This window comes from Mastomys coucha, unplaced genomic scaffold (assembly GCF_008632895.1).
Source record: "Mastomys coucha isolate ucsf_1 unplaced genomic scaffold, UCSF_Mcou_1 pScaffold5, whole genome shotgun sequence".
In the NCBI taxonomy this organism is placed as follows: Eukaryota; Metazoa; Chordata; class Mammalia; order Rodentia; family Muridae; genus Mastomys; species Mastomys coucha.
This window is the reverse complement of record NW_022196911.1, coordinates 57,225,286-57,252,360: the sequence shown is the minus strand read 5'-3', so window position 1 is coordinate 57,252,360 and position 27,075 is coordinate 57,225,286. Positions and strand designations below refer to the sequence as shown.

General features: G+C 41.9%; 1 protein-coding gene across 7 annotated transcripts in view; it reads right to left on the bottom strand.

The window, feature by feature from the left end:
* Specc1 (sperm antigen with calponin homology and coiled-coil domains 1) overlaps window positions 1–27,075 on the bottom strand; it is a 293,053-nt gene that overhangs the window by 138,575 nt on the left and 127,403 nt on the right. The window contains exon 1 of one of the 7 annotated variants that reach the window (XM_031353957.1): window positions 11,011–11,362. The exons of the other annotated variants lie outside the window; for them this stretch is intronic. Coding sequence (XP_031209817.1) covers window positions 11,011–11,050 — 40 coding nt within the window. The 5' untranslated portion in view covers window positions 11,051–11,362. Of the gene's footprint in view, window positions 1–11,010; window positions 11,363–27,075 lie in introns of those variants that run through there. 7 annotated transcript variants of the gene reach the window in all.

The window sequence follows — 27,075 nt, the reverse complement described above, 5'->3', positions numbered from 1 at the left end:
CCCTGTCTCCACAAGGATGTCCCAACCCCCGACTCCCCACCCCACCAGACTTCTAAACTCCCTGGGGCCTCCAGTCTGTTGAGGGTTGGTGCATTGTCTCTGACTAAACCTAGACCCAGCAGTCCTCTGCTGTATATGTGTTCGGGGCCTCATATCAGCTGGTGTAAGCTGCCTAGTTGGTGGTCCAGTGTCTGAGAAATCTTGGGGGTCCAGGTTAATTGAGACTGTTGGTCCTCCTACAGGGTTGCCCTTCTCCTCAGCTTCTTCCAGCTTTTCCCTAATTCAACCACAGAAGTCAGCAGCTTCTGTCCAGTGGTTGGGTGCAACTATCTGCATCTGACTCTTTCAGCTGCTTGTTGGGTCTTTCAGAGGGCAATCATGCTAGGTCCCTTTTTGTGAGCACTCCATTGCCTCAGTAATAGTGTCAGGCCTTGGGGCCTTCCCTTGACCTGGATCCCACTTTGTGCCTTTTGCTGGACCTTTTTTTCCTCAGGTTCCTCTCCATTTCTATCCCTGCAGTTCTTTCAGACAGGAACAATTATGGATCAGAGTTTTGACTGTGCTAAAACCCCTCCCTCACTTGATGTCCTGTCTTTCCTGAGAGTCTCTCACCTCCTAGGTCTCTGGTACATTCTGGAGGGTCCAGAATGTCATGCAATGACCTTGCAATGTTTGTGCTTCTAATAGATATAAGCATAAATTGAATGTCCCCCATGGTCATTTGTGAACCTAGACTAATTTCTCTGAATTTAGTTTTGCAGCGTTTCACATATACACAATTAGCTTTGTAAGTAAAACTGAACAGAGCTCTGCAAAGATAATACAATCATCGTAACACTGTGCAAATATTTTAAAGTCTTAAAAGAAATTTCTTTGGAAAGCATGGTCAGAGCTGACCACTGCACCTAAATATGAAATAAAACAGAAACCTTTAGGTCAACCAACAGACTGCATTCTTTTCATTCCAGGGCAAAGGCTAGACTTGCTTTTTAGTTATTGTTTCCCTTTTGTTCCCCAGACTCATGGAGCCTTATTTGGAAGTTTCCCTTTCTGGCCTGCAATTGTCAGAGGGCTCTGATGGGGATACAACAGTACTATGTAGAAGTTTAAAATGCTTTATAATCTGGATTACCCAAAGCATACAACACACTCATACACCTCTAAAAATCAGAAGGGTCTTTCAGATCTGTAAAGTGTAAGTGTAGCTCAGATCTTTATTTTAGCAACATAAAAGCTCATCAAGTTGAAGGAAGAAGAAATGAGCTGAGAGTGTCTGAGTCCAGGGTTTTCTCTATTCATCCAGCCTACTGCCTAGAGAAAACAGAATTTGTTTATTCAGTTGAATCCATTTCTTATCTGCCTTACCAGAAGTCTCTTCTAGTATTCATCTCTTCAGGCTAACCCACATTCCACTTTTCAAACATGAAACTCTGACTCTTACACCCTTGAGGGCTGGTGAGCAGGCTAGAATTCCTCCAGGGACCATGAAAGCCATCATACTGTTTAGTCTTCCTGCGGATCCTAGCCTAAGCACTCTCTAGGCTCTCTCTCCTTACCTGCTCACTGCCTCTCCAATCATGTACCAGCACCTGGTTGCTTTTTTTTTTTTCCTTTTCCCTGAGACGGGGTCTCACTATGTAGCTGTGGCTGGTTTAGAACTCACTATGTAGACTGGGCTTGCCTCAAATTCACATAGATCCACTTGCTTCCACCTCCTGAGTGCTGGGATTGAAGGTGTCTCCCACCATACATGGCTGCCTAGTTGCCTCTTAAGAATAAATGTTTTGGGGCTGGAGAGATGGCTCAGTGGGTAAGAGCACTGACTGCTCTTCCAAAGGTCCAGAGTTCAAATCCCAGCAACCACATGGTGGCTTACAACCACCCTTAATGTGATCTGACGCCCTCTTCTAGTGTGTCTGAAGACAACTACAGTGTACTTAATTATAATAATAAATAAATCTTAAAAAAAAAAGAATAAATGTTTTTAGTGTGCCTACTGGAGAAAAATGGGAATAATGGTCAACGTGTGGAGGGGTCAGTTATAAAAAGTTGTTGAGGAAACATTCAAGATCCTGGAGATGAGAAATACAATATGGCCTGAGAGATGGGCAGCCCAAGTATCTTCCCTGGATGCTAAGACAAGAATGGCACCTGACCAGGCAGGGCCTCACAGGGCTTTTTATAAGTGTCTGCAAGTCAAGTAACTGCTATCTTGGGCAGTTCTACTGCACCCCTTATAAATGGATTATCACTGCTGGGCTTGATGTGTTTATTTCTCACTGAGGGGCAGAAAGGGCGATGAGAGTTCCCTACTACCTGCTGTATACAACTCAGCCTTAATGGCATATGTCTTTGAGGATTGGCTTAGGAGAGAGAAGGTTCCATCTATGTGGCTGATAGGGAAAAGAGCTTTTCCAAGTGTGGCTTGTTGTGGTAAGGAACACCTACACCTTTGCAAGTGGCCCCTCACTTTTGTTCTGTTAGCTTCTCTGAGTGAATGGTAGCAGAATTATGCTTCAGTTTGACATTGGGACTTTAGCTTTAGAAATACACTTTGCTTATGTTTCCCCTTGGAAAGGAATTTTAGCAACATGCTAGATAAGCACTCTTCTACTGAGGTATACCCCAGCCCTCTATTTTTTTATAAACAGGAGAAGCGACAACTGGTATATACATAGTCTGGCAAGTTTGGTCACAGTTTCCAGGCATCAGGAGAAGATCAAAAGCCGAAGGTGAGGGGTGAGGAAGGCACAGAATGCTGACAAGCAAAATGGGCTGACTCCAGGCTTCAGGAGGCCGTTGAGCATCAAACTCAAGATCAATGGTAGAATTAGCATTAATAATGATGACCCTAGGTGAGCATGGTGGTGCACAGCTTTAATTCTAGCACTCAAGGGGCAGAGACAGACTCTATGGATCTCTGTGAGTTGGAGGCCAGCCTGGTCTAGAAAAAGAGTTCCAGGACACCCAGGGCTACACAGAGAAACCCTGCCTCAAAAAACAAACAAACAAAAAGATGATGAGGAAAAATGGTTACTGAGATAGAAATCTTGCAATACTTCAAGGACTGTTTTTCAAATAAAATGGCTAGCACAAAGTTCTGGATACCACAATGATATAGATGTTTTTAACTTAATAAATATTGCAAGCACCCACATTAGAAAGCTTACAACTTCCGAAGCTCCCTTCTGATGCCCTTTTCTGACCACTGCAGGCCACCTGTGCACATACACACATGCAGGCACACATACACAAACAAAGTAATTTCAACCAAAGCATAAGGCATAAGAACTGGAATGTCTTAGAAAATTAACAAGCCATGAAAGTACCGAGTGGCAGGCATATATATGCACATGTGCTCACACACACAATCACAAAATCAACATTTCCATAAACACAGAGACATGTACCTTTCCCACACTTTTGTTTACCTACAAAGAGACATTTTTTTATTAGTCTTAGGTTCATTTTGTAAGCATATAATTCCACGAAACTTTGGCACACTATGTTTTCAGATTGAAAGAAAAGAAAAGAGCAGAATACAATCATCAACAGATAATTTCCTAATACTTTTATGATCACCGTGAATAGCCTCTTTGTTTTATCTATTTTGAGATCAGAAGGTTAAACTGCTGATAAATTTAACCACTAAGATTTTTTTTTTCAATTTGGCTATTAATGTTAGGGAGAAACACAGGACCCATTAGAGAAAAGAGATGATGTTTTATGTGCCAACATGAGAGGATTTTCAAGGGCTTTGGAGGTCATTGGCACTAGCTCTTTAGTGACTATAGATTCAGGTCAAATTTGTGACTTTATTTTTCCAGGTTTATCACAAGCCCTAATTGTTAACATTTATCCACAATGAGGCTACATTTGGGACAACTAGATGGAAATGAGGAGAGGATCAGGGAAAAAGGACTAATTGTGCTGGGCATTAGAGTAAATGCCCATAATCCATAATCCCAGCACTATGGAGGCCGAGGCAGTAAGTTTGCCAAAAGCTCAAGGCCATCTTGGTCTATACAGTAAGAACAGGCTACTAGGGATACAAGAATGAGACCCTATCTCAAGACACACACCCTCTCTCATTGTTCCAAAGTAAGCAGATAAGAAAATGAGCAGAGGAAGCTACTGACAAAAGAGTATCTATCTGTGACCAGCATGAGTTACCAAAACCCAGGGAACAGGCATTCTCTGACAAGAAGAGAGGAAACAGGGAGGTTACTTGTGCCCAAAATAAGGAAAACCTACCAGGCACAAACTTTTCTGAAATTCATAATATTAAAACAGTTTAAAAACCTAATTTTAGACATTTGTCCAATCACATTAAACTAACTTAAACCTACCATTTCCTGAAAATTCCAATTTCTCCAAGGAATATGAGGGAGAGTTGCCATCAGCTCATTAGAGTTCTACCCAAAGGACTGTGCAGAGAAACAACTGGGAACTCAACATCCACAGGAAGTAGATGCTGATGTGAAGGTAGGAAGGTGGCCATAGGAAGGTAGTAGGCCAACACAAGGCTGAGCTAGCTAGAAGATATCCTGGGAGAAGCCCTGTCATAGTAGCCTTCAAGAGGATCCACAGAGCCCTGCACATGTTTTCACAGGCTCAGTAGTGCAATGCAAACCACTCTGACCAAACTAGTAGAGCCACAGAAAAATTCCTAAAGTAAAATAATTTGGGGCTGAAGGGTTGGCTCAGTGGTTAAGAGCACGCATTGCTCTTGTAGAGGACCCTGGTTTAATTCCCAGAACCCAAATGGTGGCTCTCAAACATCAGTAACTCCAGTTCCAGGGGGTCCCATGCCCCCTTCTGACTCCCAAGGGCACCAGATACACATGTGACACACATATTTATACACGAAGGCAGAATATTCCTATTCATAAAATAATAAGTCTCAAAGAGTAAAGAATTCAAAGGATTATAAATATCCAGACAGGGCTAGGCTTACACCCGAAAATATAAATATCCAGACTACGTATCTAAAAAGCAAATCCAAACTCTTCTTTGAGTTAGACTATATATTATTTACTTTTCTGTTGCTTGTGATAAAGTATCATGACCAAAAGCAATTTAAAGAAGAAAGAATTTTAGTTTATGGCTCCAGGAAAAAGAGTCCATAAAAGAAAAGACAAATTAATTAACTCATTTTCTTTTTTTTTTCTTTTTTTCTTTTTGCCTGATCTAGTCCTAAACAACAGACATAGATTTGATGGTCATCGTAATTTTTCTGTTCATTGCCAAATAAGAAATTATATATATATATACATATATATATATATATATCTCAAATCACTATTTGCCCCCTCTGAAAAATAACCATCTTTTGGAAATGTACCACACACTATCTAAATAGCATAGAAAATTACATCTTCCTCCTTACCTATAAAACCATCTGGTCTCAGTGTATTTTAAAGTTGGTTACTGATATCCTCCAAGATTCCTTGTCTGCCCTAATATTTAACTTCTTTTGTCGTCTCCCATCTCTTTCATCTCCCCATTCTCTCATAAGGATCAAATCCAGCACATCATATATGCTGTGACTTTAATCACTGAGCTACACTCCCAGGTCTGTTTCTTGTCTTTATAAATTGATTTTATTACTTTTTAATTTTATTGAAATCTATTTTTTGGTTTTTATTCTACCTTAACAAAGCCTTCCAACATCCCTTATAACATGAATTGTGTGTGTGTTGTGCATGTGTGTGTTTAGGCCAAAGGTCAAAATGATGTTGGGTTTTGAAAAAAAAAATCTCCACTTTGGGATACTGCTTTTTGAGACAAGGTCTCTTAGAGCTTGTGGATTTGGCTAGACTGACTGGCCAGCAAGCCCCAGAGACCTTCCTGTATAGATATGCTTCCCTGGTGCTGGGACTACACGCCCGCTCTTCAGGCTGTTTCCACATGTTCTCATCTAGCACTAACTTCACTCATTTCTGTTCTTTTTTACTAGATAATAAAACCTTTCTGAAGAACGGGTCTGCCTATTGTTTGTAACCTCATCAGTATTTCAATTATTTCCTTAAATGATCTGTAAAAATAGTTTTCAACTCCTATTGAGTCAAATTCCCGAACATTTTTTAAAATCCAACTTTTATTATTTATAGTTTTATTACACTATGGTCATAGGGTGGCCAGTAAAAATTCCCTTAAAGACTCTAATGACACTTTCTTTCTGTATTTAGAACAGGTCAACATTTTAACCATTTTATGAACATTCTGGAAAAATGGCTTGTGTGTGACACATGGTTAAATTCTTCCAGTGTTTTGTCAGTGTACTAGATTGGGATTATGATCTTACCAGTGTGAAAGATTTCCCCTCTCATTTGAGGAATTTCGAGCCCTGTGTCATTAACTGACTGTTCCTATTATTTCAGTAGAATGACCTTATAAGTCAGATAAAGCCAAGAGAGAACCACAGTTAAATAAAAAATTGCATTTGCTTTACTATCAAGAAAGATACTGACTTAAAGATATAGAAAATATACAAAGAATAGGCAATCTGTCCAGTCAAAGGTCTTTGGAATTAGGTAGGAAAATATATGGACAGTGGAAATGCAAAAGAAGTACAAATTAATCAAGTGGTATGCAGATTTGAATGTGAGAGATGACCAGGATAGGAAGGGAATGGTGGCCCAAGTCTCCTTGGTGTAGAAAGGGAGACAGGACAGGTGGATCTCTAGGAGTTCAAGGTCATCCAGGGTCTTGCACACGCCAAGCATATGCTCTTCCACTGAGCCACGCACTTTACCCCTTAGATTTTTAAAAATATATCAAGTTTATTAAAAAGTTTAGTATAAAAAACACCAAAATTCTGTAGATATATGGTATATATAGCACCATGTATATTTTGATACTGACAATGCATTTTGATTTTTTTTTTTCTTTCAGGCAGGGTCTCCTTTCAGGCAGGCCTTGGCTGGCCTGGAATTGTTATGTAGTGGAATTACAATTTATATATGACTTGCAGATGAGGCATGAGAAATATAAAGTGAAATGCATTTAGTTCCTCTGCTTTCACAGCAAGGATTTGTGGCAAACGATGAAAATTAATCAAAAACAGAAAAAATAAAAAAAAATATTTTGTAGTCTTGTACAGATAACCATAATGTCTTTGACTTACGTCAAAAAATAAAATGGAGCCAGGCACAGTAGTACACACGCTTAATTAGGGAAGCAGAGCAGGCAAATATGTTGTGTTCAAGGCCAAACTGGTCTACATAGTGAGTTCAAGGATGGCTGGGCTATGTAGGGAGACCCTGTTTAAATAAATAAATAAATAAATAAATAAATAAATAAATAAATAAATAAGAAGAGCCAGAAGGAAGGAAGAGAGGGAGGACAGGCAGGCAGGCAGGCAGACAGACAGAAAGGCACACATAAAGAGAGGCAGACAGGCAGAATGATAAGATAGATGGGGCTGGGATTAGCTTAGTTAGTAGGACTTACCATACACAAAGCCCTGGGCTTGATCCTCAGCACCTCAAAAAACCCAGAAGTAGCATGTGCCTGTAACGCTACCTGGGAAGTGAGAGCAGGAGGATTGAGGATAGTAAGCTCTCAGCTCACTTTCTGGGCAGAATTCTAAAACTGTATTCCTCCCTCCGGTCAATACAACTCCAAGCTGGCTGGGCTTGTCCACTGATTTATCCAGATGCCCTTAAACAGTACACAGACTGTAGCCCTGTGGCAACCTGCCTAGAAATTGAAAGGCTGTTAACTAGACCCTGTAACAAGTAAGAGATGTAGCCTTCACCATGCTCTTTTAATTAGAACTGCCCTTGAACATGCAACTTCTGTCTGTAACCTGATCATTTTTCTTTACCATCCTGCAATACTAGAAAAAGTTATGATGAACTAACTCAGAAAACCACAGACATAGAACCTTGCTGCCAGTATAGATTCCACAGAGCTACAAAAAGCAGCCTCTGAGAACTTGGGTTCTGCCTAAACACTCCTCCCAAGTGAGTGAGTGCATCACCTGAGGGACAGGCTTACACAACCAGCCTTCTGGAGCCTCAGAAGGGGTCTGAGGGGCGGAGAAATACCATTCATTTCCTCTTTATTACATTTGTTTGTTTACTTGTATGTGGTACAGAGGAGGTCAGAAGGCAAAGTGAATAAACTAGTTCTCTCCTTCCTCCACGTGGATTCTGGGGATTTGAATTCAAAAGTTAGTAAGACTTGGTATGTAGCACTTTTATCCACTGAGCCATCTCATCCTCGTTTACCCTTTAAATAGAACGTCCTTGTCCAAACATCTGAGGCACTGTTGCCAGATAGCCCTGAAGGGACATCACTAAAATCTCTAATTGTGAAAGAACACATCATTCAGATACTACCAGGATCCTGGGATTCCACTTGGCATTTGACCTTAAAGGCACATCCCCTGCTCCCCAGCAGCTTTTGGTCAATGACCACTATAACAGCAGAAGGACTGAGTACTGGTGGGCAGAAAGTTTAAAAATTTCTTTGCCAGGTAGTGGTGGGGCATGCCTTTGATCCCAGCACTTGAGAGGCAGAGGCAGGCAGATTTCTGAGTTCGAGGCCAGCCTGGTCTACAGAGTTTGTTCCAGGACAGCCAGGGCTACACAGAGAAACCCTGTCTCGAAAAAAAAAAAAAATTCTTCTAATGGTCATCTTTGCCTGTAGAACTCACCTACAGGCTAAGACTTCATCAGAGACTCTCCCTGAAACTGCATTTATAACTGGAGGGTTTTCCCTCATCAATTCTGCTTCCTCTTTCTTTGGTCTTACTTCCTGTAATAAGCCTCATGCATTCCTGGGTGTCAGTTCCCAAAGGATACAATCAACACAGTAGAGGAACTTCATGATTCAGATTTAGGTGTTCTTGCCTCTTCTGGCCTCCTATTCCCTCATCTTTGCACAAGTACTTGTTCAGATCCTAGTTTAATGCACCAACTGTACATTCATCCTGCACAGAAGAACTCTACTTTCTAGAATCTCACTGGTAAGATTCACAGCATTTCACGAAGGCATTGTTGAAATCACGTTCATACTTTCAACCAGAGTTCAATATTAAAGCCTTTCCCAAGATTTCCAATCAAGTATCTTTACTTGCATCAAGTCAGAATACATTCCTGTTTTGAAAACATATTCACTTTGAAAACCCACAACAAAGGGCTGGGGATGGAGCGAATGGTGGAACATGTGCTTAGCATGTGCAAAGAAAGCCCTGAGTTCCACCCAAGCCAAATATTAAGATAAAATAATCCACTAGCATATCTTTTGATCTTCTTAGTCATTAGAAAGCATTAAAATGGAAGGGCATTTGGAAATTAGAATACCAAACAACTGATCAATAAAATGAAGTCTCCTTATAAGTTTGTAAGTAAAGGAATGAATAGTTTCTTACAAATCTTTGGCACTGACAAGTGTTTTTTATTTTTATTTTACATACCCTTTACTAGTTTATCAATAAGCTAGCTCATGCAAACTTTTCTCAGTAGAATAAACAACAGATTATTCTTACTTTACATTTACGGGTTATTCTGTACCAAGAAGTTCAGATAACTGCTGTGTGAGACCCCTATGTCCACTCTACAGTAACTCACCCTTAAGATTTTTCTTTTTTTACCCCTAAGATTCCATTGTGGCTGTCAGAGTTCTGGGAAATGGCTGGTCTAACAGTCCAATGTACCACAAGTGTCAGGAAGGCAATGGCAGCGGTCCAGATCCAAGGACGCCAGGGTGCATATGAAGGGATGTGGATGGGGGTTAAGATGACTGAGGTCATACCTGCAGCACTGCTCCAGATACAAAGCATAAGTCATTGGGAAGGACACTTCACCTCAGCGCCTCAATACTGTCCTCAAGTTAAAAGCTTCGGCCTTGGTGGTATAGTAAGGAGCATAATTGCCTTCCAAGTTAAACACTTCAAAATTACTACTGCTTTGATTGCTTTTCCTTTCCCAGGGGTGCTGCTTAGAGGCACTCAGAATGTTTGACACACCAACTTGGGCTCTCCTACAACACAGCCTAACAAGACTGGACTACTTGGAACCCCTGATAAGGGCAGAATAGCACTAAAATCAGCATGTAAATTGTGGGCCAGGCAGAAAGGTTCCTGCTGTGAGATCTAAGTCCAAAACAGACAAGTCACCCGGGCCTAAAGAGGTTCCCTGTACACAATGTGAGTGTGTTCCTTCTTAAGGAGCAGAAAATGGAATAGTGTTGAAGAATGCACAGGCAGAGTCAGAAGCTAAACAAATGGGAAGCATTTCCTAGATAATAAAAAAGGCTTGGTCTGAAAAAAAGAAGAATCACTACTGCTTTGAAAAAAAAATTATAGTTCTGACTGATCACCTGCCACCAAATCTTTCCAATAGGCCAGAATGCCATTTTTTGGTGGCTAAATTAAATCTCATTAAATTCACGTGACAGTTGTGCTGTCTTGAATACACCGGTGGTGCTCAGAGTATAAACCTGTGCGGAGTCCAGTCGAACCACCAGAAGATGAAAACCGGAACCCAACTCACTCCCCACCGAGCTCGCTCCGTTTCCAGGCAAATGAAAAGTTGATACACCGAGAAGTTTCTGGCATCCTAGAACAGGTACAGATTATTTTGGGGTCAGGAGCAATCACAATCTAGTCCTAGGTCTGAGCATGAGTAACAAATCAGCTGACGGGTCTCCACCTTCTGTGGGACTCTAGAAAGTGTGTGCTCTGCAAATGACACACTGCAAAATGGACAAAGAACCAGAAAAAGCACTGCCAAGTCACACTTTTCATCTCAGATTGCCTCCTAGCTTTCGAGGTGGGACCGGCGGCAGAGGGAGAACCCCGGCCGGCCCGCCGCCTGCAGCGTCCGCCCCGCCCCGGCTGGCAGCCCGGCAAGCACAGGTAATTTCACAACCCCATTAGCGCATTCCAGAGCGGAGACTCACGGCCGGGGAAGTTCACCTTGCCTCGAGCCCCTGCGCGGCGGGCCGCGGTGGGGGAAGGGCGCGGCGGTAAGGGGGCGCGACCCGCACCCCACCGACCTGTCTCGGGCTCCTCCAGCTTCGCCGAGTGGTTGCCCATGTTCGGCAGATCCCGATGGCCGCCGGCTGGCCGGCCTCGGACCGGGTGGCTGCCGTGCCGCGGTGCAGCGCGAGCGTCCGCTGGTCCACTTCAGTCAAAGAAAGAGCCGGGCGCTTTCCAGTTCCCGGCGGCCGGAGAGCCGCTCCTCGCGCCCGCAGGCGGGCCCCGCCCCCTCATCTTCATGCACCACGCCCCCTGGGAAATCCTCAATATCCGCCCCCTTCATCGACAGCCCGCCTGACTGCCTCGCCCCGCCCCCCTCAGCTCCGGTGGTCTGTCAATGCCTGCCCGTTGGGGACCGCCCCTCTCATTTGCATCCTGCGCCCCTCCCACCTCAACTCCCGCTGTCTGTCAAGAGAGGCCCGCCCCCTCATCTGCATACCGTCCCAAGTGTCCAACAAGCCTCCTCTCCAGGCCCTTTGTCAGATGACCGACTTCAGGCCTCTCCCCGCCCACGCCGAGAAGTACAGCTGGACAAGGTAGGTTGGAAAAAACCCACTGTGGAACGCTGAAGCCAAGAGCCATGGGAAAGATCCGAAGTCTTGCACATGAGAAATCAGATCTCTCTGGACAAGAAAAAGCTAGAGCTGACACAGGGCAGACATTTAATAAATATTTTCAAACGGGGCAAATGAATGAATGTGGAACAAACTACTCTCAGAGAACAGAGGAAGCAAAACCAGGCTGGCAGAGTCCTGCCCGCGACCCAATGCTAATAGCACTGTGCACGCCAATCAGAGGCAGAAACTGTTGTTGTCAGAGATGGTTTTATGGAAGTGACCCTGTCCATCCTTCATCTTACCGTTGAAATAGCCAGACCTAATTAAATCTTACAATGACAATTCTTAGGAATAATAAAATCACGTATAGGATGACAGGTCCTTCCCCTGCCTCACTAAATACTGCTTTGTTGTTTGGTTGGCGCTGTTGTTGTTGTTGTTGTTGTTGTTGTTTTGAGACAGTGTCTCTTTATATACCCCTGGCTGTCCTGAAACTCACTATATAAACCAGGCTACCCTCAAACTTAGAGATCTGGTTGCTTCTGCCTCCCCAGTGCTATGATTAAAGACCTGTACTACCCATACTGGGGGAATGCTAGTTGTTTAATTTATTATTTTTAATAAATTAGACCAGGCTGTAGACCAGGCTGGCCTCGAACTCAGAAATCTGCCTGTCTCTGCCTCCCAAGTGCTGGGATTAAAGGTGTGTGCCACCACTGCCTGGCCCTACCTTTTTTTTTTTTTTAAATAATCCTTCAAATCTGATTTCTACTGTCCATATACTTCTAGGTGTGGTCCATCCACTGTAGCATTTCTTTAAGGGCCATGCCCTTAAATGACTCTTCTTCCTCTTGAAGCCATCACCTGTCTAGAGCTTCTCAGCTGAGGGGCCAGCCCTTCGCCCTCCACAAGAGAATGTTGACTGACTTGATCTTGTGTAGGCACAGTACTAGGAGTTCACGGGTGCGGTGGTCTTTAAATCCTATCAGCGTATGTCCAGCCTGACCCCCTCTTCTGAACTGCAGACTTGTGTGAGTTCACTGCCCTCTTCACAGCACCTCTTGACAAATGCTCTTAAAAGCCTAAGAAGCAACCCAATTTTACCAGAACAAAATGAAATGTCTGGATTCTTTTCTATAGACATGTCTCTTGTATTTTCTTTATCTCCATAATTTAAAGCTTCATTCTTCCAGTGACTCAGGTCAACAACTTCAATTCCTCTCACATCAAGTTTAATCAGCAAATCCTATCATGTAGAATGACTATTTTGTAAAGGCCACCATGATGCCGGACTCACCAGATCCCAGCTACCTCATGGTCTTGTACTTCCTGCTCCTTTGTCCTGGAATACACTTCCCCCCAGACACTCACAGACCCTATGACTCACCTCCTAGACCTGGGCTCGAAAGTCCTCCTATTCAGAGAGGGAGGCTGCTCTCATTATATCCAGACCAGCAGATACACCCTCCTGTTTTGTGGCTCTCTAGGACACTCTTTGTCACTGGGCATGGTAGCATTATTGGGATACCACAGGAGATAAATTTCAAACTCCTACTGAACGCCTGAAACTGCAGATAGTACCAAGTCCTATTTATGCTAATATTTCTTCCAGTACACACACTTCTGATAAAACTTTATTTGTAAATTAGGCACAGTTAGAGACTGACAATACTTTACAACTGTACCAAATGATTTCTTTTTCCTATCCTTGAGAATTTTCACCTTTTTATTTAAGGGGAGCGCTTTATGATATCTGTTTGGCATATCCATATTACCAGGGCCATTACTTTCATGTTTTCAGGCCATTATAAAAAGAAGGGTTACTTAAACACAGCACTGCAGTGCTTTGGCGGGGGATCTGATAAGGAAGATGGCTGCTAATTGACCAACCGGAAGGCAGTGTATGCAACATGGGCAATCTAAACAAAGGGATGATTCACATCCTGGAGCTGTATGGCATGAGACTTCACTGTGCGTGCTACTCAGAGCACTGCAAGTTTAAAACTTAGCAACCGTTAGAATTTCCTACTTCATATTTTAACTTTGGGTAACTGAAACTGCAATAGTCCCATCTACAGGGGCAGGCCCTGTAAGCTAATTATTATCCTCCCACTAAAGAAGGTTTCTTGAGAGCATGAATAAATGAACAAACATATAGGCTCTGCAAATCATCCCTTAAATATGTATTACTTGTATTGCTGTTTACTGTTTATACAAGATATTATCACTTTTTAGTGGTAGTACCATGAGCTGATTTCTTCAATACTATTTTGTCAGACAAGGATCACATTTCATTTCTGTAATCTACAAAACCTAGCAGAGCTTTAACACAAATGGTCTAGAGAAATACATTATACAAGACAACGCTGGAGCAAAAACCCACACAGAATTATGTTCAACACCCCCCTACCCATTTTATTAAAAGAATGGATCCAGAGAAGATGGTCACCGTCCCCCAAATAATACTCTAATGAGAGACAAACCTGAGTCTGTAAAGATTTTAAGAGTGACATAGCTTCTGTTTACAGAGAAGTCCTAAGCTTATGCAAAGAGTCTGGAAATGGATGAGTCATTTTATTAATTCTGTAAAACGCCAAGCACGCCATTACCAAACCTCTTTATGAACACCAGACGACAGCCCAACCTGGCCTCTTACGAGTCTCTCAACTCCCACATCTAAAACATTTAGTCAGTTCTGTATTTCATGTTCTTAACATGGTGCAGCTTTTACCTCCCTCTTGGCATCACTGCCTTCTGTTCAGTGTAGGCCTCATCGCTTTCAAGGGTGACTGCATTGGCTTTGCAGCTCAAATTGCTCTTCCTTCCATCTTTTAAAAATGTCAAGGGCTGGAGAGGTGTGTCAGCAGTTGAGAGCACTTATTGCTCTTGCAGAGAGAATCTGGGCTTGATTCCCAGCACTCACATGGTGGGTGGTTCACAACCATGCACAACTCCAGTCCTGGAGAATCCAATGCCCTCTTCTGACCTCTGCAGGCACCAAGGACACAACATGGTATACATACATACAGGTGGGCAAAACAGTTTCACATATGAGAAAATATGTAAATCTAATTTAAAAAATTTTTTAAAATAAACAAATAAATTTAAAAATGCAAGTCGGACTTTATGCTGTCTCTGTTGAAAAGCTTCCAGTGACTCCTCTCAATATTCAAGATAAGGTCCCCAGTTCGTAGGCATGGCACACAGGTCCTTAGAAAGTCTACGACTTCAATTCTGCTCCTACAACTCTAGCATCATCTTTCAAAAGTGTGGCATGGTTTCTACTTTATATTCCAGCAACTACAAGGCCAGTTGTAGTGCTAAACATAGAACCTATTTGTCTGAAGCCTCTGTGCTTGCAGATACCCATTCATCAGCTATGAACCAAATTGTGCCCACCCCAAAGGAACCTATTGAAATCCCAACCTCCAGTGTGATGGTTCAGCAAGGCCTTAAGGGTGGGACCCTCCTCTTACTAGTAGTAGCTTTAAAAGGAGAAAGACATCTCTGTCATGAACAGACACAGTAAGAAAATAACCTTGTTTAAGAAAAGAATCCTCATCAGAACTGGGACTGTGACCTCAGAGCCTCTAAGACTTGTGGGAAATTAATCCCTATCATTTGAGCCACTCCATGAGTGGTGTTTGGTTACGCTACAATTTTATTTATAAATTGGGCACTACTAGCACCTTTGAAATTCTTGTGCAGGCATCTCCTTGACAGAATTCAGCATTTTCTTTCACTGGACTCACGGACTTTGTAAATGCTTACATGTCCCTATAGCCTTATCCTAAGTTAACCATCTTTTCTTGTGAGTCTGGGATCACTCTCTGAGAAACAATGATCACCTTGTCATTCCCCAATACCTAATACACAGTAATTCAGTTTTGTCCTAGTTTGTTCCTCTGTCACTGTTATGACCATGAACAAAAGCAACTTGAGGGAAAAGGGTTTTATTTGACTGACCCTTCCAGATCACAGTCCATTGGTGAGGGAAGTCAACCAAGGCCTGAAGCAGAAATCCTTCAAGGGACACTGGCTGCTGGCTTGCTCCCAAGCTCACATCCCACTACCTTATTTATACAACCCAGACCCACCTACCTACAGATGGGACAACCCACATTAGACTATGTCTCCCTATATCAACTGGCAATCAAGAAAATGCCCCATTTTTATTATTATTGTTTGTTCTTTTTTCAATTAAAGATTTCTTTATTTAAGAAAAGAAAGAAAAGAAGAAAATGCCTCAGAGACAGGTCCACGGGCCAATTCTTACAGGAGCAGCTCTTCAGTTAAGGCTCCCTCTTCTTAGGTATGCCAAACTGTCAACCGAGATTAGCCTCGCCGGGTAATAATTTATTTATTCACAATGTGACTAAAGCATTAATTCCTCAAACAAAAGCCGGCATGAGTACTGAATCTCTAAAACAGTGTTTCTCAACCTTCCTAATGCTAAGACCCTTGAATACAGTTCCTGCTATTGGTGACCCCCCCCACACCGTAAGCTTACTTCTGTTGCTACTCCATAACTGTAATTTTGCTACTGTTCTGAATTATAATGTAAATCTCTGATAAGTAGGATCTCTGCTACGTGACCCCTGTGAAAGGACTGTTCAACCCCTCAAAGGGTCCAAGGATTTTTTAAACCTAGGCAGGGTGGTTACACCAGTAATCTCAGTAGTTGGGAGACTGTCACAAGAGGACTGTGGTATATGTAAGGCTATCCTGGGCTCATGGTAAAACCCTGTTTTATTTAAAAAAAAAAGTCTCTGCTGTCCATAAAACTTCTGTTATTAGCCGGGCAGTGGTGCCGCACACCTATAATCCCAGCACTTGGGAGGCAGAGGCAGGCGGATTTCTGAGTTCAAGGCCAGCCTGGTCTACGGAGTGAGTTCCAGGACAGCTGGGGCTACACAGAGAAACCCTGTCTCAGAACCACCCCCCCCCCAAAAAAAACCACTTCTGTTATTAAAATGAGAAGACAAAAATCAATCTATAATTTTATTGATTTATGTTTTGAAACAAGGTCTCATTGTGTTTACCCTTACTGTCCTGGAACTCATTATACTGTGGACAGTATAGTATAGACAGGCTGGCCTCAAACTCACAGAGATCTGCCTGCCACCGCAGGCAATAAAGGCATGTCCCCCCAAGCAAGGTGGATCTGAACAGGTATTTCTCAAGTGATATGAGGAGCCAACTGACATTTGACAAAACGTCCAACTCTCTATTCACCAGGAAGATATCATTGCATCTGTGAGGTTAGCTATGTATCATTACCAAAGGACAATGTGAAGTGTGATAAACCACGGATGAGAATACAGAGCAAAGAGAGCCTTATGCACTGTTGATGGGGTTGTAATTAGTATAGCCGCTTGAAAAATAATGTGAAGGTTCATCAAAAGCAAAAAAACAAATCAAATCACCTCCTGACCCACAGTCCCATTTCCTGGTAGGTAAAATAACTGAAATTGATGTCTTGACAAGATATATGCACTACATGTTTGTTTTAACTTTACTGACAGCTGCCAAGGAATGAGTGTCCATCAGTGGATAAAGAAAATGTAGGAAAATACCTAATGGAATACTATGTAGCCTTTAACAAACTACAGTCTGTCACTAAAAACAAACGTGTAGAACTGGCAACATTATGCTAAGTGAAAGAAGTCACAAGTAGGGAAGTGCTGCATGGTCTCCCTCCTGGGTGTAATCTGGAAAAGCTGATCTCAAAAGAACAGAAAGAAGAGTGGTTGCCAGAGGCTTCCACTGATGTTTGTTATGACGGCAGACCACCGTTGAGAGAGAAGTTTAGAAACGTAATCACCATATTTTAATACTGACTACTTCCAAAAGAGAGTCTTTTAAATAATGTTGGATTTGTTGTTGTTTGGGGTTTTTGGTTTTTGAATGTTTATGTGTCTTTTTATTTTTTTAGTGGGGAGGTTACAAGAGTGAAGGGCAGATATGAGAAGATGGGGGGATGTGGGGGACTGGGGTGCATGATGTGAAACTCACAAAGAGTTAACACAAAGTTTTAAAAAATACTTTCTGGGTTTTCCCTTTGGATCTCATTTAAAGTGTACGTATATGAGTGTTTTTGCCTGCAGGTATGTAAGTGGACCTTGTGCATGCCTGGTGCCTGCAGAATTCAGAAAAGGACATAAGGCCTCCTACCACTGGAGCTACAGATGGCTGTGAGCTACCAAGTGGGTACTGGGAATCAAATCTGGATCCTCTGTAAGAACAACAAGAGCTATTAACTGCTGAGCCATCTCTCCAGCATGTTTTGAATCTCTTTTTTGATTTATTTTTAAAATTTGGGGTAAATGCACATACCATCTTAACCACGCTTATTTTAACTGTGTACAATTTCACAGTGGGCAGTATACTTACAATGCTCTGCAAACAGCACCATCATGGTGATGCCCCCTGAGTGCTGGGCTTGAAGGTATGCAGTGCCATAGCAGGCCTGAATACACATGCTTTTGAAAAGAAAAAGAAGGAAATTCTGGTACATTCTATAACATGGAAGAGCCTTGATGCCATTGTGTTGAAACAAACCATTACAGAAGGACAGAGGTGATATAAATCCACTCCTGTGAAGTACCTAGAAGAGAAAAATCTGCAAAAGGGTATGTTCTTAGTTGCTAAGCCATCTCTAGGCCTAAAATGTTTTAGTTTTAAGGATGCATAGCATACCATATTGTATTCATTTGTGTATCTATTAATGGACACTTGAATTATCTACACCTGTTACTTTTTACACCACTATAATCCATCATGACAAATCTTTTAGAGTCCTTATCTTCAACTCTTTGGGCACATGCCCAAACCTAGTAATACTTAGATCATATTATATTTCTCTTTAAGAAGAAATAATTTTTAAAAAGAAGAAGAAGAAGAAGAAATAATTAAAGATAGGTTGTAGTTGTACATGCCTTGGATCCAGCACTAGGAGATAGAGCAGGCAGATCTCTGAGTTCTAGGCTAGCCTGGTCTACAGAGTGTGTTCTAGGACAGTCAATGGTACACAGAGAGATCCTGTCTTAAACAAACAAGCAAATAAACAAACAGAAATTAAAAAGATATTATTTTGTTCTGTATTTTTCAAGCTATCAAACATGAATTGTTTTATTAAAAAAAAAAAAAACAATTCCATTGGAACAGGAGAGATGACTCAGTGGTTATGAGCACTGAGTGCCCTTCTAGATGTCCTGAGTTCAATTCCCAGCAACCACATGGTGGCTCACAACCATCTGTAATGAGATCAGATGCCCTCTTCTGGTATGTCTGAAGATACCAAAAAATGTTCTCAAAACATACATACATAAAATAAATAAATATGAAAAAACAAAAACCAAAGACCAATTCCATTAAAAACAAACAAAAACCAATGCCATCACCTTATCAAAATAAAAAAATAACAGTTGGGTATAATAGTACACACCTTTAATCCCAGCACTTGGAGTCAGAGGCAGGCCATCTCTATGAGTTCAAGGCCAGCCTGATCTACATAATGAGTTCCAAGACAGTCTGGACAATCAGATGCAGAGAGACCCTGTCTCAAAAATAAAATATTAAAGTGGCTTTATGTGCACTACCCTCAATATCCTAGAAGGTAAGAAGACAGTCCACACCTTAGAGGCCACGGATTACTTTATCCAGGAAATAATCTTCAGTACTTATTTTGTATATCACATTATTAAAGTTTCTCACATCCTGGAGAAGGAAAAAAAAAAGTTTAGCTTCCCCAATGAGCATAGCCACCTTGTTGAAAGAGAACCAAGTTCACACAAGAAGAAAGCCAAGAGAAGCTTGAGTATGAGCAGAAGGCATCGAAGCCAAGTGGCTGACTCAGACACAGGGCTCCCTGGGTGATTGCCTGCACACTAGCTCGAAATATTCCAGTGGTGGAAAGGTGGCCAGTATAGGGGGTAGGGGGCTCTGGGAGAGGTTCTACCCGGATAAAAGCAGATCTGTGGTTGGCCTGGACTGGTGGTAAAAACAGGGCACTAGAAGGAGGGAGAGCTGAGGACTGGCAGGATTTTAACACTGGTTTGCGATGACAGTTGCAACTTGGCCAATTTATTAAAAAATTCATTTAAGGTGTGGCTTGCACCTTAAGTGATCCCCGACCCTTCAAAGTCAAGTAAGTTAAGTGCAAAAGCCTTAGGACTGTATTGTTTTCTAGCTGTAAGAAGCTGGGCCTCACTCTGAATTTAATTAGCATGATTGAAGCCTGGCAGGCTGTGAAGAAGAGAAGGGAAGGTGGGGGTGGGGGGGTGGCAGGGGTGGGGGTGGGGTGCGGGTTGCTCTGACCCTGGAGATGCCTGGCTCCAGAACTGGACTTGATTCAAAGCAATCAAGGATTATTAAGCAGGAAGGAGAAGCAGGCAGGGCGGGATATGGTGAATGGGATTTTAAAGGCAAAAGGCACATGCCGGCTGTGAGTCCCTTCAGAAAGACCTTTTGAAGGAGGTGTCCAGTGTGAGCCTGTCCCTTCTCAGTGAGCTGCATTCTGTTCATGTCTGCAGTAGCAGGAGGACACAGAGGGATGAGGAGGCACTTGGCATGGACACCCGCATCCTGAACAGCAAGGCCCAGCTCTGGGCTCTTCTTTGTTCAGGAGGGTGAACAAAGGCTCGATTGTGAAGAAGTCCCAATCAATGCTCCAATGGGGGGAAGGAGATATGGCTGCAGTGGGATCACATGAATCTAGGCAAGAGGTTGTCAAGGTGCCTTACCGAGGGAGCAGCCTGAAGGCTGCTGAGTAGTGGTTTGGGGAAGGATGTGGTTCAAGACGACAGCCTGCTAATACATAGCAACCTCCATTTAACACTTGTCTGATAACCAATCCACCAAAACAGCCAACAAGCACTAAGTATTCAGGCATACCTTGGCAAGGTGAGTACTTTGGCTGAAAGTAGATTCCCCTCAAAGACTGCCTGTGCACTGCTACCTTCAGCATTGAGCTGTCTGGGTCGTAAGAGTCAGGTAGGGGTGGGTGTTTGTCCCTAGACAAATGCTGGTTGTACTTAAGTTGTATAACTTATCACAAGAACTGTTGTGGGGGTCGGGGGAGGGGAAAGAACATCTTGCTAGAAAGTGAACTTACTTCACTTTCTAGTTGAAGTAAATACAGCTGATCGTATTTCATCAAGATCATCTACCCCAAACCCCCAAGCACGATCAGTAACATTAAGTATGGCTCCACAGTGGTACAGAGGAAACAGAAGCCCTCCCCCCCAGAAGAAAAGGAAGACTGTTCAACAAAATAGAGACAGGCAATGGGGTTGTTTTCTCTCTTCAGGAAAACCTTAAGGCATTCTATTTAATTTGTAGGGAATTTGCACAAGTCTTGAAAATTCAAAGGACAGCATATATGAAAACATGCTACCGATTTCAATGTTTATTATTACAAGGGCTAACAGTCACAAAAATAAAATAGTAAAACTGAAATAAGGCCTTCTAATGCTGCCTCATTGTTTTTAATTATAAAACAGACAAGTTCTGTTGTAAGAGCTAGTTATGTGGTAACATAATTAGTGGTAAATAATAATAATAATAATAATAATAATAATAAATAATTTTAAACCCCACCAAACCACTTATGGATGGTACACTTATTAAGTAATGTATGGAGAATGTAGCAGATATAAAATGCCCTAAAAGGGAATGGGTGGGATCTAAAATCAGTTTGTCTCACCAGACTATAATCAGGTGACCTGAAAAAGGAAGAACCCATTGGAAAGAAGTTTGGAGAACAGAACCATTGATTTCAAATTTATGCTTAAGGCAGTCCGTGGCAGCACTGATGAAGCAAATTATTTTTATTAGGGGTATTGGAACAAATAAAATACTACGGAAGTGGGCTGGAGAGATGTAAGAGCACTTATTGCTCTTCTAGAGGACCTGAGTTCACTTCCTAATACCGTATCAGGTAACTTACAAAGGCCTGTAACAACAACTCCAAGGGATCTGGCACATTCTTCCGGATTCCATGGGTACTCACACATACATGCCATTTACACATCTTTTTAAAATATCACTGAGCTCAAGGCCAGCCTGATCAACAGAGAAAGTTTCAGACAGCCAGAGCTATAGAGAAACTCTATCATGAAACAAAACAAAAGATACAGGTCAGTCAAGAGATTTATATAAAGAAGTAAAATTATGTTCGTTAACCATTGCCAACATGTTTGATCTAAGCTAATGAAGTTCTGGCTGTTAAAATTAATAGAAGACAATATTATCACTGCCTAAAACTCATATATAATGAAATATCACTGAATAGAACATTAAGCCTAAATTTCCTCAGGACCAAGGCATGAAGTCATTGCCAACTCCAGGAAGTTCTTTGTTTTTTGTTTTTGTTTTTGTTTTTTAGGTTTTTTTTTTTGGGGGGGGGGGTGGAGTTTTCGAGACAAGGTTTCTCTGTATAGCCTTGGCTGTCTTGGAACTCACTTTGTAGACCAGGCTGGCCTTGAACTCAGAAATCAGCCTGTCTCTGCCTCCTGTCTCTCTCTGGGATTAAAGGCGTGCATCACCACCGCCTGGCCCTCCAGGAAGTTCTTAAAAAGTGTTGAGGCAGAGTATAACAACATCATCCCTCTTCAGAATATGGGCAAATATTATGATTTGTGACCTCTTATAAGTTAAGTTATTTATGATATCGAAAACAAAATTTGGAGTTGGGTATGGTGGTTCATGATTTTTAATCCCAGCACTGAAGATTGGAGTTCGAGTTAAGTCCAGCCTAATCAACAGTGGGTTCCAGGCTCTCCAGCTCTACATAGCAAGACTCTGCCCTCTTACTCTCCCATTAAAAAAAAAAAAATTGTACCAAAAATTGACAATAAAAACTGATTTATCATTTATAGATTTATCACTTATTTACAGATTTATCATTTAAGTGGATTTAGCTGCTCATGTGGATGAGTCAGAACAAGGTTAAAAAAAAAATCAAGGTAAAAAACCCAGCTTTTCAATACAATATTTCAAATCATAATTCCTTCCAAATAAAATTAAGTATGACAAATTCAAATAATTTGTATGCATTTCTACACACTGGCTAAAAACACTCCTATAAGTTACATAAAATATATATCCATTGTTTTTGATTTGACTCAATATGGAAACTGATTTCAAGATCTGGTTAAACATTTGGGACTCCATGTTTAGTTAACAAAAATGTTACCTATCAATCTTTGAATGCAGAGCTGAAATCTAATGTTCAACTTACAGGAGAATTTGATCATGTCTCTTTCCTGGATCTTTGCAGGGCTTCTCTTCTCAAGACAAATACCCTCACTTCATAATCATGTCTAAGGTCATCATACCACTCTTTGGCAGCACATGTGTTTATGAATAAATATTTTCAAGATTGAAGCACACTAAAAGAACCCATATTCAAACCAGAATATCTAATGAGCACCCTGAGAATTGCAACTACTTCTATCAAACTGGTTATTGGTACATTTGTTTATCAATGTATTTTGCTGTTAAATTTTTCTCTCTAATACCAAAAAGCCATAAACCTGAAAATTATAGAATATGCCTAAAGATGTTAAGCAACTTCAGTTAGCAAGCCTAGTCTAACAACATGCCTGATCCTAACTAAAGATCAGTAAGTAAACTCACATGTCAATATTTGATGGCAAATAATGTTTAAAATCTGCCATCCTTTCTCATTTTCTGTCTTCTTCTCTCCATTCTCTTTCTTTCTTGATTTAACAAGTTTTTTTTTCAATTAATTGACCCCAGATGGGCCCCAATTACACATGGTAAAAGAATAAACTGAACCTCACCAGTGGCGACTGAGATGAGGAAGCTGCTGTGCCTGAGGCAGGTGCTGTGTGGGTATGGCCAGCGAAACCCAAAGGAAACAGACAGCCACATGGAACTGCTAAGGACAATTGCACATGGAAGGAAATCTGCTGCTGGCGATAACTCCAGAACCCATCTAGGTGACTAAAATGTTGCTTCAACTAGGATAAGTCCAGATGCCAGGGGCAGTCATTATGGGACTCTGCAATGAGGATGTTGAATTTAGTTTGAACCTGTTGAAAGGACATGTACTCCACGAGAACAGGGACTTCCACTGTCTATTCATTGCTACAGTCCTAATACGTGGAGAAAAGCTTGGAGCGTGGCAGGGAGACACTGACTGCCTGCGTGAATGAATGTGGCTATCAAACATCCTCCAGTCATTTTCAACCAACGGTTGGAGAAAACTCAGTTTCAGGACTAAGAGGAGTAAGTTGAGGCATGAGTCACGGGCTTCCATTCATCAGGAGAGGCGTCTGTCTGTCTTTTAACCCAAGGGCTGGGATGGGTAGTGTCTTCCACATGAGAGGATACAATGACAAGGTATTTCAACCTTAAATAAGTGGAAATAATGATCTTTTAATCTTACCACCCTACAATGCCTTCGCCTTAGAATGAAGACTTTTCTAGCAATAATAGGCAGAGACTTACTTCAGCATCCTTATCTTTGAATTTCTAGTGTTACTAGAAAAGTCTTCCATATATCTATTCCAAATCTGGTCCTAATTTTCATGCTGGGAACCAAAAAGGAAACATTTCATCTTGAAGGAACTGGTTGATAAAATGCAAATAGTAATAGACTTAGGGGAAGGGCGACTCAAGAAGACCGGGCTGCATGGGTATAACGAGTGGCTGTCTTCATAAGCACTAAAATTGAAAAAGCAAGTGAATGATAAACCGTTGTACATCCCGACGATAGGATATTATTATTCAGTCCTGGAAAGAAAAGAGCTACCAAACATGAGACTACATAAAGAATTCTTTTTTTTTTACTATTGCTATTTATTATTGTGGGGCTTTTGTTTGTATGTATGTCTGTGTATGACACGTGTATCTGATATCTGGGAAAGTCAGAAGAGGTCATTAGACATCCTAGAATTGGAGTTACAGAGGTTGTGAACTGCCATGTAGATGCTGGGAATTAAACCATAGCCTCCTGAAAGAGCAGCCAGTGCTCTTAACCACTGAGCCATCTCTCCAGCCTGGACATGGAGATTTTTTTTTTTAAGTCTTTTGAGACAGGGTCTCTACTAGCCACTGTAGGCATAATGTTAGCACTGGGTAAAGATTATCATTGTATTATTCAAATGCTGATTTCTGTGCCCCTATACCTGGTTGCAAAACATTGCTCCCCAATTAGTCCCAGCAAAGAAGCTGATCAGCCAATGATGAGCAGGGGAGAGAAGAGGGCTGGATTCCCTCCCAGCCAGGGGAAGGGGGAAAGGAGAAGAGGAAGTGGGGATTGACCACAGGGAGAGAGTCCAGGAGACACCATGAGAAAACATCTGAAGCCCAGAGAGACAGATCAGTACTAAAATGCAAATACCATTTCATTCTGGGAAGTAGCCAGATTAGCTGAGAGGATTAAAATAGAGTAATTCTGCTCAATTGTTGTGTTCTTAAAGCTTGTTAAATAAATATAATATTCCAGTCTCAATTATTTGGGAGCTAGCTGGGTTAAGAGGAAAACTGCAACATTTATGTAAAAGCCATTAAAATGGAACTCATAGAAATCTCTCTGTCTCTGCCTGAGTGCTGGGATTACAGGCATGCACCACTGTACCTGGCAACAAGGAGAAATCTTAAATGTACGTTACTAAGTGAAAGGAGACAATGGAAATAGGCTGCCTGTGTGGATCTAGCTGTACAACATTCTTAGAAAGGTAAATCTTTGGAAATAGAAACACTACTGGTTGCCACCAGGCAGTGGAGGGGAACAAACAGGCAGAACACAGAGGATTCTAGGACACGGGAACAGCTTTGTACAATACTGACAATGACAGATACATCGTTGGACATTTGATTCCCAACCTAAGTTATGAGGTCGGTCTAGGCTTGCTGTAACCAGAGCTCCACGGTGCAGGGTGTTGATAATGGTAGAGAGGGTGAGCGAAGAGAGGCACATGGGAAATCTGTCCTCTCCACATTGCTCTGAATCTCAAAGAGCTCTAAAGTAATAAAAACTTAAAGAAGAAGGAAAGCAAAGCCTGAGGATTCTGGGCCAGACTCCTCCAGAGTCTAAGATGTTGGGTTTTGAAGTTTGGATCTTGTTTCCTCCTGTAACTGCTAAGCAAGGATTTTTTTTTTTTTTAATGTAAATGGTTGAGGAGGGGATCATAGTTTATAAAAATATCTACATTTTGGGTTCTGCTCTCTGTTACTGGTGCAGTCATCTCTCAGTATCAGAGGGCTGGTTTCTGAGACCTTGAATCAACAAAAGCCTTGACTGTGCCCTCCTTTTATAAAGTGGCACGGCCAGGGGAGATGGCACAGTGGACACAATGCCCGTGATGCAAGCATGAAGACCTGAGGTCAGATCCCCAGAGCCCACGTAGAGATTCAAGAGTGGTGGCATTTGTTTATGATCCCAGCTCTGGGGCAGGGGCATGGAACAGACAGATTTCTGAAGCTCACTGACTAGCTGAATCACACACACACACACACACACACACATCACATAAACACACACTTAACAACTCCTCTTCCTCATATACATTCATGCTTGAACAAAAGATGGTGCACACACTCTCACAATACAGTCCCTCCACATATACATGCATGTACATATACATACATAGCATAGTCTTTGCATGCAACCCATATAGAACTGTAGGTTAGGGAACCAAAAAGAAAAAAGGATCCATAGAGGGTCAGTGCAGATAGATACTTTGCCTTTTCTGAATATTTTTGAAGTTGGTTAGATCTGCTGATGCAGAATCTATGGATGCAGGAGCCAACAGAATACTTCCTTTTGTCATAACTTCTAATGACAGTGTTATTATATCCACTTTACAGAAGAGGAGGCACTCTCAGTGAAGCTAAGCAATAGCCCCATGACACATGTGGACAGAAAATTCTCAGCATTATGACTCTGACTCCAACTGAGTAATTGATAACGACTGGAAAAAGAAGGGGGAAGATCTCCGAGAAGCCAAAGCACAACTCCAGAAGCACAACTTGGTGTGCTCCAGTGAACATAAGCACATGTATTACAATCTGAAAACAGGCTGGGAAGGTGTTTCAGTGGGTTAAAGTGCTTGCTAACAAGCATGAGTTCAAATCCCCACCACAAACAGAAAAGCTGGGCATATCCAAGCATACTTATAACATTGGGCGGTAGAGACAGGCAATTCCTGGGGGCTCATTGGCCAGCCAGCCTAGTCAAAACTGCCAGCATGACTCAGTGAGAGACTTTGTTTTAAGGGACATCGATGTGCCCCTCTGGCTTCTGCAAGTGTGTTCATGCATGTTTGTGCACACTTATTCACATATATGTGCAAGACCATATGTGTGTGCGCATTCACACACACACACACACACACACACACACAGCATACAGCCAGGGAGATAGTGGGCATAATGCTTGCTGTATAAGCACAAGGACCCGAATTAGAATCTCAGTAACACATGGGCTGGCGAGATGGCTCAGCAGGTAAGAGCACTGACTGCTCTTCCGAAGGTTCTGAGTTTGGATCCCAG